Source organism: Corvus brachyrhynchos, unplaced genomic scaffold (assembly GCF_000691975.1).
Source record: "Corvus brachyrhynchos isolate BGI_N302 unplaced genomic scaffold, ASM69197v1 scaffold56, whole genome shotgun sequence".
Lineage (NCBI taxonomy): Eukaryota > Metazoa > Chordata > Aves > Passeriformes > Corvidae > Corvus > Corvus brachyrhynchos.
Window position 1 is genome coordinate 5,004,255 of NW_008238664.1, and position 13,678 is coordinate 5,017,932.

At 47.1% G+C, this 13,678-nt stretch overlaps 1 protein-coding gene across 4 annotated transcripts in view; it reads left to right on the forward strand.

Moving 5' to 3' along the window:
• The window catches only part of CACNA1I (calcium voltage-gated channel subunit alpha1 I), a 160,152-nt gene that overhangs the window by 7,395 nt on the left and 139,079 nt on the right, over positions 1-13,678 (forward strand). For all 4 annotated transcript variants that reach the window (XM_017737984.1, XM_017737987.1, XM_017737985.1 and 1 more), the window contains one exon: positions 6,702-7,003. In XM_017737984.1, the coding sequence (XP_017593473.1) occupies positions 6,723-7,003 (281 nt within the window). In that variant the 5' untranslated portion in view covers positions 6,702-6,722. The remainder of the gene's footprint in view (positions 1-6,701; positions 7,004-13,678) is intronic.

The window sequence follows — 13,678 nt, forward strand, 5'->3', positions numbered from 1 at the left end:
TGGCCCTACGGCCGGCCCGGGTGCCAGCTCTGCGGGAAGCGGCACTTGGCGCATCATTATCGGCAGAGCGCTCGTAGGCGAGAGGCGGCTTTCAGTGAGACCCGCACGGAACGACCGCGGGGCTCAGGAGATTAATTTATGAGCAAGGATTAAGTGCTAAAGATGTGTGGCTTGGCTAAGCGGTGGTTTAAGTGAGAGGACATGACAGGAATGCTCTCAAGTGAAAGGTGTCCGTGTGCACGAGGAGGAGGAATCTGCGAGCCGTGCACACCAAAGCAGCGCATCGGGAGAGAGCGGGGCAGGTTTGAAAGGGAGAACACTGACTCTGGGGCAGAGTGTCCACATAGATGGGTCTGTTACAGTATGGAGTCATCCCAGAAGGAGATTTTCAGAGTCTGTTTGTTTGGACCACCAAAAAAGAAAATGTTTTTTTTGAAAACAAGTACGCATATTCTCTGGGAAGCAGGGGGATAAGGTTAGGGTCTTCAGTAGCAATCACCTCTGGGTCTCAAACACTCCACGTAGTTAAGGTCAGGTAATGATTTTCCAGTGGGAACCTTCTTTCTTTTCTCTACCTCCTACGCCCAAAGTGACCATATTTCTCCTATGCCTTTTCTTCTCTTGTTTACTTTTTCTCCATCTGTCCAGCAACACTTTTACTGGTCTCCATAACATCTCCTTTGGCTTGGCCAAAGGCTTCTTAGCAACTGAAGCAGATCCCCACTTTGCTGTGCCAGGGGCAGGGACCAGAGGCATGGACAGGATGGGGCTATCCCAGCCACACGACAGGAAAGTGATACAGTGGACATTGACTGATGATGAGGGTGGGAGTCTCCAGGAGATCAGGGCTTGCTATTCCTACAGCTGTGGAGTGCTGCCTGCAGTACAGGTTGAAGGCTATTGTTGAGGCTTCAGGATAGACAATTTGATTATTTTGTCCTGTGCTGGTTGGACTGCTCCTTCCCTTGCTCAGTGGGAGGCAGTAATTTCTTCTGCTCCTTGTCCTGAACAGGAGGAGGGGTGCAAAATCACCAGGGTGAAAAGGCCGAGGCTGCCAAGTGCTCCAGCAAATCTAGCAGAGGGTAATAGCATGTGTGGAGAGAAGGCACAGCAATCAATCAGCATGCAGCTGAAAGGCAACAGGTCGTGGGCATTTGACCAGGACAGGGAAGCTGAGAGACCTTGGCTCTGGTGCAGACCATGGATGTTGTGCTTCAGGGGTGTGCAGGCACACCAGCATCTGCGAGCAATGGATTCGGGCACTGTTTGGAACACTCCCTGCTGAGTTTCTGCCACATCCCATTGCATTTGGACGTGCTGAGATGACGAAGATGTAAAAGCTCCTGTTTCAAATTAAGTGCTAATAAAACTGACCCTGTTCCTTACTGGCACTCATATGGCTCCCTGCACACACAAGCAGACGAGAACAGGCACTGTCCACATGAACAGGCAGAGAGACATGCCAGTGCCAGATGAACACAAACACAGAGGGAGCAGGGTACCACTAATTATACTGTACCACGACAAACGCTCCAAATGTGAAACCTGTATGACTAACACATCCCTGCAGCCAGACGCACGCATCAAAGGTAACGCTTGCCACTTATAGCAACAAACAAACACGGGCTCACTGCCACGTTCAGCAGAGCACCCCGGGAGGCTCGCGCAGCTGCTGAACGGGGTCACCCACACGCAGTCCTAAATATGCCACGCGGTCAGAGATCTCCTTAAATAAGTCTGGGCCTGTATGAAGCTGGCTGCAAAAGCCGTGCCCCCAGATGCTTGTCAACTTTCGGATGGATGTTTGGAGATGATAAATAAATATATATGTGTGCCTCAGGTACTGCTCCAGCTGAGGGGACCATCTTGCTGTCCCCTGCAACGCCAGCTGGAGGTTGTCATTTTTGTCCCTCTTCTGCAAGGGTGTTAGCAGGACAGAGTGGCTGCTGTGCTTCCTGCTGCTTCTGAGTAACAGGTGACTGATGGTGATGGATGGTCTGGAAAGGACTTGTGTGCCCTCAGAATGGGAGGTCCTGTGGGTACACTGAGCCGCTCGCAAAGGAAATATACTCTGCACTTTCAGTTTTGATGTGGACCCCAGTGTTGTCTGTGTGAGCAGTGTGAAGGCAGGAAGGAACAGCTCCGAGGCAGTGTGGGCTGGCAAGGGATGTATGATTAGGGATGATGGTGGGGAACTCTGAGGATGGTCCCACATGAGAGGGGAGTTGTTATCCCACTGGACTATAGGTGGATCCCCTCCAGCACTGGGATAGTGTTCTGGGGATCTCTCTCTGGTATTTCCCTCTCCTGGCTGGCTGCAAAAGGCGCTTTCACTGTCAAGCTGCAATAGCCCAGAAAGGCCTGCATGAGCCTTGTAAAGGCCCCATCAGCCCTCCCTCACCCATGGCCCCAGTTGGCCTCTCTGCCAAGGGGGTAGTGAGGAGCTGGGAGGCTGCTTTGGCTGGAGTGTGGTGCCTGCAGGACACCTTGGGCTGGCTCGCTCATGGCAGATCATGGCACTGACAGCCCTGGGATGCTGGTTGCAGCCCTAAGGGGGAAGAGTGTCTGAGCAGAGACCTCTGCAATGCATGCCAGGAGGTGGCATCGGCCTTTTTGGACAGACACCCCTAATCTGTAGCGCTTCTCCTGCATCATGATATTTCCTCCTTTTATTCCTAATCAATTTCCACTTCTCATTAAGTCTACAACTTCTCTTGCTGTTTTAGAGCATCCTTCTCCCTTCCTCCTCAGTAGTCTGGCAGGACCAGGTGCTTTTGGGGAAGGGTTGAGCCAGAGGCTGTCAGCTTCTCTTGTGCTTGCCAAAGCAATGAGCTCCCTGCCAGCACACGTGTCCAGGACAGGTGTGTGTGCTGGACATAGCACCAGTGGGTGCTCAGCTCAGGATGATGGTGGTTTTAAATGCTCCTTGAGCATGGACGGTGCAGACTTAAGACCTGGCTCCACAGAAAGGTTTGGCACAGGCTGTGCAGGGAGAGAAGCAGGAGGAGCTGCCAGCCCACAAATAACTTCCCTTCCCCTGGGAGGGAAGTGCAGCTGGTGTAGCATCACTCCACCAGCGGTATGTGACTTTTGCAGTGGAACGTTTTTGTGTATTTGGGGGACATTTGGCCAGAAAAGTCCACGGTGGGGAGGATTTGATTTTTTCTGATGGGTCTGGCCTGCAGCACCAGCTGGGGTTAGGCTTGCCTGAGCAAAAGGCTGGGTAAGAAGATCATGCATCTGGCCACCCCATAACCATCCTCATGTATCCTTGTCCTCTTGTATTGCCCTTGTCACGGTAAGCTGCACTTGCACAAAGGGGAGGTTAGAGGCACCCCAAAGGCAAGTTCTGGAGATTTGTAAGTCTGTTGAGTCTTACTATAACTGTCTTCTATCTGGGTAGGAATCCTCTCCATTGATGCACATTTTTCTGTGTATGCAGATACATGCATTTGCCAAACTCATTCCTCATTTTGATTTAAACAGGGCTCCCCTGGGTTGAAACACGGTAGCAGGCTGACTCCAACCAAGTTACAGAGCAATGCATACAGCATGGGAAGGCCAGTGATAGCAATCCCAGAGAAAACAGCAGCATTGCATGAGTCACAGCCTGGCCAAAATAGGGGAAATAGCTGATTCCAGCCTCCACATCTGAAATGGTAGCGGAGAGAACCCTGGACCAGTCTCTGGCAGGAAAATCACTCCACTCTTCTTTGAAGTTGAGATGGGAGGACTGACTGTGTGAAGAGCTCAGAAGTGCCCCACTGCTTGATTTTCCCTTCTCTCTCTTTTGACACAGAATATTAATCCTGCTTAATGTAGGAAATACATCATGATCACAGCCTTGGGAGGCAAAACAGGATTTCATCTCAGGAAGGTAACGGGTATTACTCACGTCTCCAGTGGGGCAGTTGTCATTCAAGGCCTTTATTTAGCTTCAGGACTTCCAAAGGGATTCACCTGGCCCTGTGTCCATATGAGCCCTAATGAGTAATATGAGCTGCACAAATTAGAGTGATGAACTGTCTGTGATACACACACTACCCAGTTTGTGCATGTGTGTTTCACATGGGCAGAGAGGCATCCTGAAGTCCCAGCCGCATCTAGCAGTGGTGAGATGGAGAAGAGGCCCTGGATGCTTGCAGAAGGGAAAGCAGGGAAATGCTGATGGGGTTGTTTCTCCTATTCCTTTTCTCAGTTGTACTGGTAATTATGAAGCTCTGTACGCTGCAGTTTGGAGCTGTCATGCCCTCATCAGTGTGCATGCTCCGAGCACCATAATAAGTAATTCCTCCTGGCTGTCTCTGCTAATCTTTCTCCTCTGTGCTGTAATGGGAGGGAAGTTGGGCTCAGCCACTGCGTGTTAATAGCCTGCAAGGGAGCCAGCTCAGAGCAGGCAATGGGGAGCTGCTGGGAGTAGGGAATGGTAAAGGTGGTCCAAGTAGTTGCATGGGTGCTCAGAGTAAAAAATCTGCTGGAAGTTTTTTTGAAAACAGCGGTGTTAGATGGTGAGAAGGATGCACTGGCAATTTTTTCACAGAGCTTAAAAAATTGTGAACAGCATCCCAAAGCTGGTCAGGAGACATGGTATCTGTTCTTTCCAATAGCTGCAGGCCTTTGGGATAATGAATTCGAAGAGCCTCTCTGCTATCCCCTGAGGGACACTATGTCTGCTTTCTAAACCCCTGCACTTGCTGCTCTTTATTCTGACAAATACCAAGCCTGGAAGAACAAGCAAAGCTTTGGATCAAAGTGTGTGTTGGAAGCAGGAGGCTGAGAAAACAGGATGGGTAGGCAGAGGTTTCAGGGTCTCATCTGGGAATGGTGAGGCACTGCAACCTAAGGTGGAGGGGTTGGCAAGCACCTGACAGAGGAGTGGTGTGGAGAGCATTGGAGATCATGGATCCAGCAGTGTGAGCATCAAAAGGGTCACAGGCTGAAATGTCAAGGGTGCATTGCCAAGGCAGAGCAGTGTCAACAGAGGTGTGCACAGGCTTTGTGAGCCTAAAGTGCAGAGAACTGAGACAAGTGCCAGGGAGGATAACCTGTGGCCAGTATGCGAGGAGATGAGGTCTGTGCCATGGACAGACACATCCTTTCTTGCTGCTGATCGTCTCTTTCTGTATTGCAGTGTGTCTGAGGGCTCTTGTGTGGCTTTTAAATCTGTACTCTCAGCATAGGTACTCCAGATGGTTGAACATGCCAACAGGGTGAAGGGAAGAAAATGGAAAGTCGTTGGCCAAGCTCTCTTTCCTAAGAGTGTTCGTGCAACACCCCTCCAAAGCCAAGACTTGAGTTTATCTCATTCCCCTCACTTTGACAGGCCACCTCCACTCCGCTTTTGAATGGACAGCACCCAGGCAGCAAAGTGATGTTTTTTAGCAAAAGTTTGGTGCTCTGCAGTGTGCAGGAGTGTTGTGGTTTAACCCCAGCTGGCAGCTAAGTCACACACAGGCACTTGCTCACTACCTTCCAACTGGGATGGGAGGAGAATCAAAAGAGTAAAAGGGAGAAAAAGGCAGAAAAATGAGATAAAGGCAGTTTGATACGTAAAGCAAAAGATGACCACTCAAGTAAAGCAAAAAAAGGAATTTATTCACCACTTCCAATGGGCAGTCAGGTGTTCAGCTGTCTCCAGAGAAGCAGGACTTCATCATGCAAACTCTATCACTCCAAATGTCCCCCTTTCTTCCTTCTTCCTCCAGCTTTATATGCTGAGCATGATGTCATATGATATGGAATATCTCTTGGTCAATTGGGGTCAGCTGTCCTGTCTGCAAACCCTCCCAGCTTCTCGTGCACCCCCAGTCAACTCACGGGTGGGGTGATGTGAGAAACAGAAAATGCCTTGATGCTGCTCAGCAGTAACTAAATCATCTAACAACGTTCCTGGTACGAATCCAAAATACAGCCTTACTCCAGCTACTATGAAGAAAATTAACTCTTCCCCAGCCAAAACCAGCACAGGCTGCCAGCGAGTGTGACACCTGCTCTTCTCATGCCCACCCATGCTCTCTGACCATTCCATTAGTGGAATAACTTTTACAGCCCGTGTTCATAGTGTTTCCACTGCCCCAGCACAGGAGAGCTCAACAAGCTCCAGTAAAAGGTGCTTAATGTTTAATCCCACTCCTGGCTTGTGTTACAGCTCCCTGTTTGAATGACTGTCGTGTATGGGTTTGACATGCATTTATCAGTGCCAGTCTGAGGGAGCCTGTGCGATGGTGTGACACAGGGCCAGCCCAGAGTGCGTTTGGATGGGAGAGCTGGGACAGCAAAGCTGAACCTGGAGCTGGCAGGACCCTGTTAGGGACTGCAAGGGCAGGATGGCTCTGCTTTGTTAGGATGGGCCCGTGCTGTTCAAAACACTGTGCTCTGTTATGGCGCTCAGGCTGCCTCCAAAAGAGCTGGCACCATCCCCTGAGATGGTGCAGCACTGTGACAGGGTGTCCCAGGGGCTATGGGGATGGTTTAAATGGTGATGGAGAGGAGTAGCCCGCAGAGTCTTGGTGGAGAGACTGACTGGCAGAAAAGAACTTGAAACTGCTTCAGCACCAAGTGTGAACGTGGTTTATCATTTGTCAGAGCCATCAGTCCTGCAGCTCTCCCCTGCTCTGGACTTGCTAGGAGAGCACAGATGTATTGTGCTTTTGCTGCTGATCCTTGTGGGATTTAATTTCTCTTTCTCACCTCCTCTCCAGGGGTTCTCGCTTGTGGCTGGCATGGCAGAGTACGTCCCCCAGCCTCCCTCCACCTGGCCCGCAGGCCCACAGCCCCCTCACACTTCTGCCATCTGCCCACTGGAACCTGTGGATCTGGGCATCTCGGAGCAACAAACGCCACCGGAGCAGCCGCCTTCCTCCCTGGAGCTGGGTGAGGATGAAGAAGTCAGCTCCCCTCCAGATCCTGATATCCCCTACCCAGACTTAGCCCCAGTTGTCTTCTTCTGCTTGAAGCAGACCACCAGCCCACGGAGCTGGTGCATCAAAATGGTGTGCAACCCATATCCTTTCTGAGCTGCCCCTTCTCCCTCCCTGCCTCTGGCTCCTTCCTGCCCCATCCTTCCCTTATCCTGCCTTCCTGGGGTGCCTTGCAGGTAAGGAATAACTTTTATTACATATTTAATGACCTTCTTTGTTCATTGCTTTTGTTTAAACAGAACCTTTGCTATTTCAGTGTGTGATCAAAGGAAACTGATTATGAAAGAAGGGACTTCAGAAAGAGCTGCCGACAGTCCCAGGCACAGGGACTGGGTGCGGGGAGAGTGGAGGTGTGAGGAGAGGTATATTACAAAGGCCCGTTCTTCCCCTTCCCAACTCCCTTTTTGCCTGGGACAGAGTAGGATTTGCTAGCCCAGGAGCTTTTCAGACTGCCATGAATGGTGGAGGTGTCTGAGAATACAGGCTTTAGTGAGAGCTCACCTTGCCCTTAGTGAGGGAACCACCACTGCCTCTGTACCCTGATTGCAGGGGTACCCAGGTGACCCCTTGCCTTTCCATTTAGCACATGTCACTGTCCTGCCTGGGTCTTGTTGTGATGTCTGGCCAGGAACGAATGGGAGAATTTGATGCTCTGGTCCACACACCCTGGGAGAGATCTCTGGGGCATAAGCACGTCCTCCTTTCCATGGTCAGCAATCACACACGTGTTATCATTCACACTCAGTGCCTTGATGGCAGGAGGGCCCCTGCAGCCCATCAGTGTAAATGATGGCCACCTGCACAGCTCATTGGCTGGAGCCTGCCAGGTGGGCTCCAGGTAGAAAAGAGCTGGTGGTTGTTTGAGCTGTGGGATCCTTGCTGGTGTGGAGGAAATGGAGAGGAAGATGGGTCATTAGAGAGCTTTGTCTGAAGTTTTATGTGAGCGTTTTTCTAGCTGGAAATTTCAAGCAACAGCATTTTCTACCTGGAAGTTTCTTAGTTGCTAGTTAGGTGGGTATTATCTATAAGGATGCTTAGTGTTGATGTATGGCCTTCTAGATTAAGTCTGAGTGTCTGGGGATACAGTAGAGACTAGCAAAATGTTCCCAAGAGTATTTTCAGCTTTAAGAGCCAACCCCGGGTGAAGACTTGAGGTAGTGCCAGCAGTAACAGCTGACCTTAAATGGATGAGATTTGTTTTAATTTCAAGTGTAGGTTAAGGTTTGTGTTTGAGCTCTGAGTTCTTGTCTTAAAGTTCAAAAGCCACTGAAGAGGTGTCGCAGTCTCAAACACAGGTTATGGCTGAGAACACATTGGAGATTTAGACATTCTGCTTTCCTTTCTACTGGCTGCTCTATAAAATTTTAAAACTTTGTGTTGAATTATGCATTGCTTTTCTATCACTGTGTGCCTGTGCTAGTTATTACATCCTGGGAATGTTGTCACAGCATGTGGTAGAGCAGAACTCAGAACAGGACTCAGAGTAATGCATGAGACATTTGTGTCATGGTCACAGGCTAGATTTGGGAAGTGAAAGAAGAGTAACAGCTTGGGTTTGGGATGAAGGCTTGCTTTTGGATGGGGGAAGGAGGTTTTGATGGCAGAAGACAAGAGCCTGCCCTTATTTCTGGCTAAAAAGTCATAATAATCCCTCCAATTTGGCATATTGCAAGGAGTTTGCTTTAAATTGTTGGCGCTATTATTCAAGAAATTGGGCTGTTTTAGTTTTTAAGTGTTACTTTGGTCCTAATCTGCAGACAAGTGTGCTCTTTGACTCAGAAAAGGACTTCTTATTAGAAACTATACAAAGAAGGAAAAAGCCTCATCCAGTCACCTGCTGATGACCTTGCACATGGCTACAGGAGACACCAGGGAGTGAAGGGCAATGGTGGGGCTGCTGGAAACCTTTTGGAAGGGTTATCTCAAACCTGAGCTTTCAGCTCAGCTGTGTAAAGCTGGGAGATTACATGACTAGTGGAAACTGAGAGGTGAGGACTCAGCCCCTCCTCTGATTTCCCTTCAACCCCTTGTGCTCCTCTTTTTCAATGGATTATGCAATAAGTAGTTCACATAAGTTTTTTTTCCTCAAATGAGGGGTTGTTTCTGCACCCTGAAGGCTTTTTACAAGTAACCACATGCTCTTGGCATCACACTTTTTTTTGAAAGCACTGTAGAAAGGATACATTTGTATGGCCTGGTGGCAGATGCCTCGCAGTGGCCTCCTCCCTGGCTGGGAATCAGACCCTTCATAAAAGATGCTTCTGTGAAAATCAAATCATGTCTTCTAGGAGCTGATATGCTTGCCTGCTTTCCATCCATTATATGGAGCTATTGGGTCTCCAGTGTGCTCAAGCTAAGCAGGGGCAGGGTGAGTCACTGTCATGGGTCAACACCTGACCTTTCATGAAGATTCAGCAAAAAGATGGGGCATTAATTAAATGCCTATTAATCTTCTTGTAGAATTTTTTACTAGGCTAGAGCTTCACGATCACTGTTATGGAAGTACTGTCAATGAGATTTAAAACGGAAACTCTGATAGTTAAGGACTGTGTAGCAATTTTTTTAAGCACGAGGTCATTAACCACCACATTTCAATTTAGGTGATTGCATTCTAACTACTTAAATCCCCCTCTCCTGAAGATTATTTTTCTTTTTGTGAGCAGTCCTGCAATTTTGTTATGTGCTATTAAACAGCTGCCATATTGCTTTGCTGCAGTGCAGTAATAGGAGAAAGAACCACTTATTTCTTTGCTTTAAAATAGCTTCTGGAAGCATATTAGTGTAGAGATGTGTGATGCTGTCATTGCAGAAGTTGTAGATCCTAACTCCCTTGTAAGAAGAAGACTATGATCCATGTGAAAGTCTGGGTGTTTGTCCCCAAAGAGAGTATTTACTGTGCTTTTTGCCGTTTTAGTGTGTGGTGAAAAGGAGCCTGATTCTTTTAAGTTTGGTGATTTGCATGTTTTTGGGAGGACTTTACATGCAGCACAAGTGAATTCTTGAATAACCTTGGTTTATTGGGAAGCAGATTTTTTTTTTTTATTCCTGATATACTTTATTAGAGACAGGTGAGTTCTGTATCAGCTGGGAATGCAATGCAACACAACACATAGCTGGAGCCTGGCTTGTGTCCTGATTAAAAAGGAGTTGGTGTGATGAAGCATGTGAGCAACCTGCCAGCTGGTTTCTTTAGGTTAATTTGTGCTTTGATAACTAGAGGCTGGACCACGATCTACAACTCAGAGTTGTAGATCATGGAGCTGTTGCAGCTACAATGTTAATACAGTCAACATTTGAGATATGGATATGAGAATGACTGTAAGATTTTTTTTTTTTCCCCCTTTTATAAAACTTAAACTCTGTCATATAGGATTTAAGGTCAAGCTCGGATGGGGAATAGGATGAAAAGTGTAAAAACATGTTTCCAAAACAACTGTATAGCCTTTATCTTATGAATTTATAAAATGTTTGGGACTAAATAACGGGTATGCCACATGGCACTTTACAAATGGATCCTCATGCACTTTGCAAGTTATGAGAAGATTATGACAGATGTCTGCAATGCTATTTGACTCCTTGGGGTTCCATAAAGACTTTACACTTCATCCATCCCGAGGGTCAAATGCAATAGATTTAGTTTGTCCTTTGAGCTTTCCTGTAAAAGACATGCTTCCCAGGAGGCCCAGGCCTCCCTTTGCTGTTACATTTATAATATTGGCATGACAGCAAGAGCATGAGTGAAGTGTGCCATTAAAAAATAAAATCAATGTTAAAACTGTAGCAGTAATGAGAGAGGCTCTGCAGTTCATTACTCTGTCATTTTCTTGCTTTTTGTTACATACCAACCCCTTGGTGAAGTTGTTGGCCATTTGGGCTTCTGTTTTGCTCTCAAGCAGTGAAGTGTTGCATTTCCAGCTGATTTCAGTGGTGTAGGAGCAGCAGGTCAGGTCCCAGATGAGCAAAAGCTTATACGCACATTTAATTTTTAGTACTGGGAGCTGTGTTTTACAGAGTATTGAGCAGAGTGACTTCTTAAAGCTGGTATGACTGTGTGTGAGAGGAGCTGCCTTGCAGCTCATTAGCCTTAAAATCCACCAAACAGGGGCTTTGCCATCATACATGCTGCTAAAAATCCCACCTTGCTTCTGCAGGTACCTTTCCTGTAGCTTTTACTGGCAGCATTGTCAGCTTGGACCATGTGCTTGATGCACAAGGGAACAGGTCTGGCCCTGAGCATTTTGGTTGGAAACAGAGGAAACCTCCACATTTATTCCCCACCTCTTCCCTGCCTGGTGCCACAGGCATCATTTATGCATGAGTCAGTGGAATATAGGATGGCTGATGATGGCAATAGTGGTGTTTCATGCTGGCACTGCCCTCTGAGAGCCAAGTGCAGATTCAAATGTTGGAGGAGAAAAGAAAATGTGTGTGTGTGGATTGATACGTCTCTTGGTGACAGTGGCAGCTGGTGCCACGGTGCATGGGGACTGTGAGCTGCCAAAATCACTGGTTTTTGGGTGCTGTGTAAGGCGACAACAAATCTGTTGCTCATTAAGCTTTGGGTGACTGTGTTATATATATAATATGCCCAAGTCAAATACCAGTTTGGGCAATTTGTTTATGTCCAGTGCAAAATCTGTAGTATGTTGTACTTGTTTCTGCCTTAATCTTGTACACTGTCAAATCCTGGGCAGTTCTCATAACAACTGGATGTAGTTCTACAATAAACAAGCACGATCTGCACATTTATTGCAAATCCTGTAGTAGTTGATGGCTGTCTTAAGGCCTGAGCTCCTGTAATTATCTGAATTTTACTTTTGCTTTTCACATGTATGTGTGTATATATAAATAAAAATAATGGTTTTCTGCATCTCTAGTAGGTAGAGAGACGCTTGGAAATGTGACCAGAAAGTATCATAATACATCAAAAATTGAGCGGCTTATGAATTTTAAGCAGCATTCCTCATTCTTGAGGACCTAAGGATCTTTCTGCTCTTGGGGTCGTCAGTATCAGCTTTTATGTGCATATTTGAAAAACAGTAAAATATATATGTTGTTCATGTGTCTCCATTTTAAAGGCAGCTCTCTCCTGCCTCTCTTAAAAAGTCTATCTCAGAAAACACATGAGGAATTTATTTGAGGACTTTTGACAGCTTTATTTCATTCTAGGTCATCAGGCAGGTGTTGCTGCTGTGCCCTCCTTCCAACCAAGGAGAACATATCTGTACACCCAAGCCCCATCAAGTGCAAGGGTTTGGTTTTTTTTTTTCTGTAAGAGGTTATCTAACCCCTCTGCACTCCACAATGTGCTAAGTCAACTTTGCAGTTGCTCCTGTTGCGTGGGAAACTGAGCTGGCCAGAACTCTCCAGTGTGTATGCAGTGTTGGTGGCATTGGTGTTCCCCTGGGCAGGTACCAGATGCTTTTCAAGCTTTAAGAGGGAGCAAGACTGCTCTAGGTCCTGCTGGGTTTTCTGCCACCCTGCCAGGCTCCCTACTGGAATGAAGTTTGCTGTTAGCAAATAAGGGTGACTTGTAATAAGGCAGTTGCCCATTATCTTGATTAATATTTGAAGGCACTGGATGCACGGGACCAATCTATCATCAACTGCTCTCCTCCCCTTTTGTGTCAGCAGTGTGCCTTAAAGCACACATTTCCTACCCTTGTGAACTGATCTCTAATTTCCCTGTTCATTCTCCTCTTGGAAAGCTGGTTAGGCTTTACCCCATCTAACTCTACCTGTCTGAAAACCATCCAGGGTCTCTGTATTTATTTGACAGACTGCCAGACTGTAGCAGGAAATTGTGTGCTTAACTGAACCCCTCTCTTCAGAGGGTAAAGCAGATCTCTGGATGTTCCTGCTCTTCCTTTAGCAAAGAAGAAGTTTCTGGATAGCAGGCTGGAGGGTTTGCATTTATGATTGGTATGCTGTTTGGTTTCCCAGATGCTCTAGAAGAAGGCAAAGGGAGAGAGCAGGTTTAGTTTTGGAAATTGTGCAGTCTGAACGCTTTAATGTTTCCATAATGAAATATTGGGCAATCTTAGCTTTGTGGGGGGAGAGGAACCCCATCTACCTGGACTCTGAATTGGGGAAAAGTAAGTCTCTAAATTCCAGCTTTTTCTTAGGATAGCTGTTTCTTGATTGTGGTTGGTAGGCAGGTGGCAGAGGAAGCATGATAGAGCTCAGGGCCTTCAAAAGTAGTTGGGAAGGAAGTTGTCTTCACAAAACTAGTGACAAGGGAGTGCCATTAGTGCAGGTCATTTGATGTGCAAATTTACGAGGGGAAGTTTAGAGGAACCATTTGCACAGTCAGACGTGGTGTAGATGGAATTTAAACTCGTGCATAGTAGCACACAAGGGATGGATGCGTTTGAAGGGGTTCTGCATGCTTGAGATCTGTAAGAAATTGGCTGGGTTGTGTGTATGTGAGATGTATGCAATTCCAGGCAAGTGGGCAGATGTAAAGGGATGAGGTTTAAATTTGGCTGGCTTGCAAGATGGCCCCGTGTATCTAAGCACAAATGTTGAAACAGGATAAATCCCTGCCTCTCATCCCTTTAGCTTACTCCCTGGAGGCATTTTTTATAGTGAGAACTCAAAGACCATGGTTTGGAAATGAAGAAGACAACAGCACATAACAAAACCAGGGCTCTGACTGAAGATTTAATGTTTAAAGGGTCTAACAAAATTGGAAATAAAGCTGAAATTTCATGGTGCATCCTTACTGTCTTCATTCAAAGCTCTGAGCACTTTTGCTG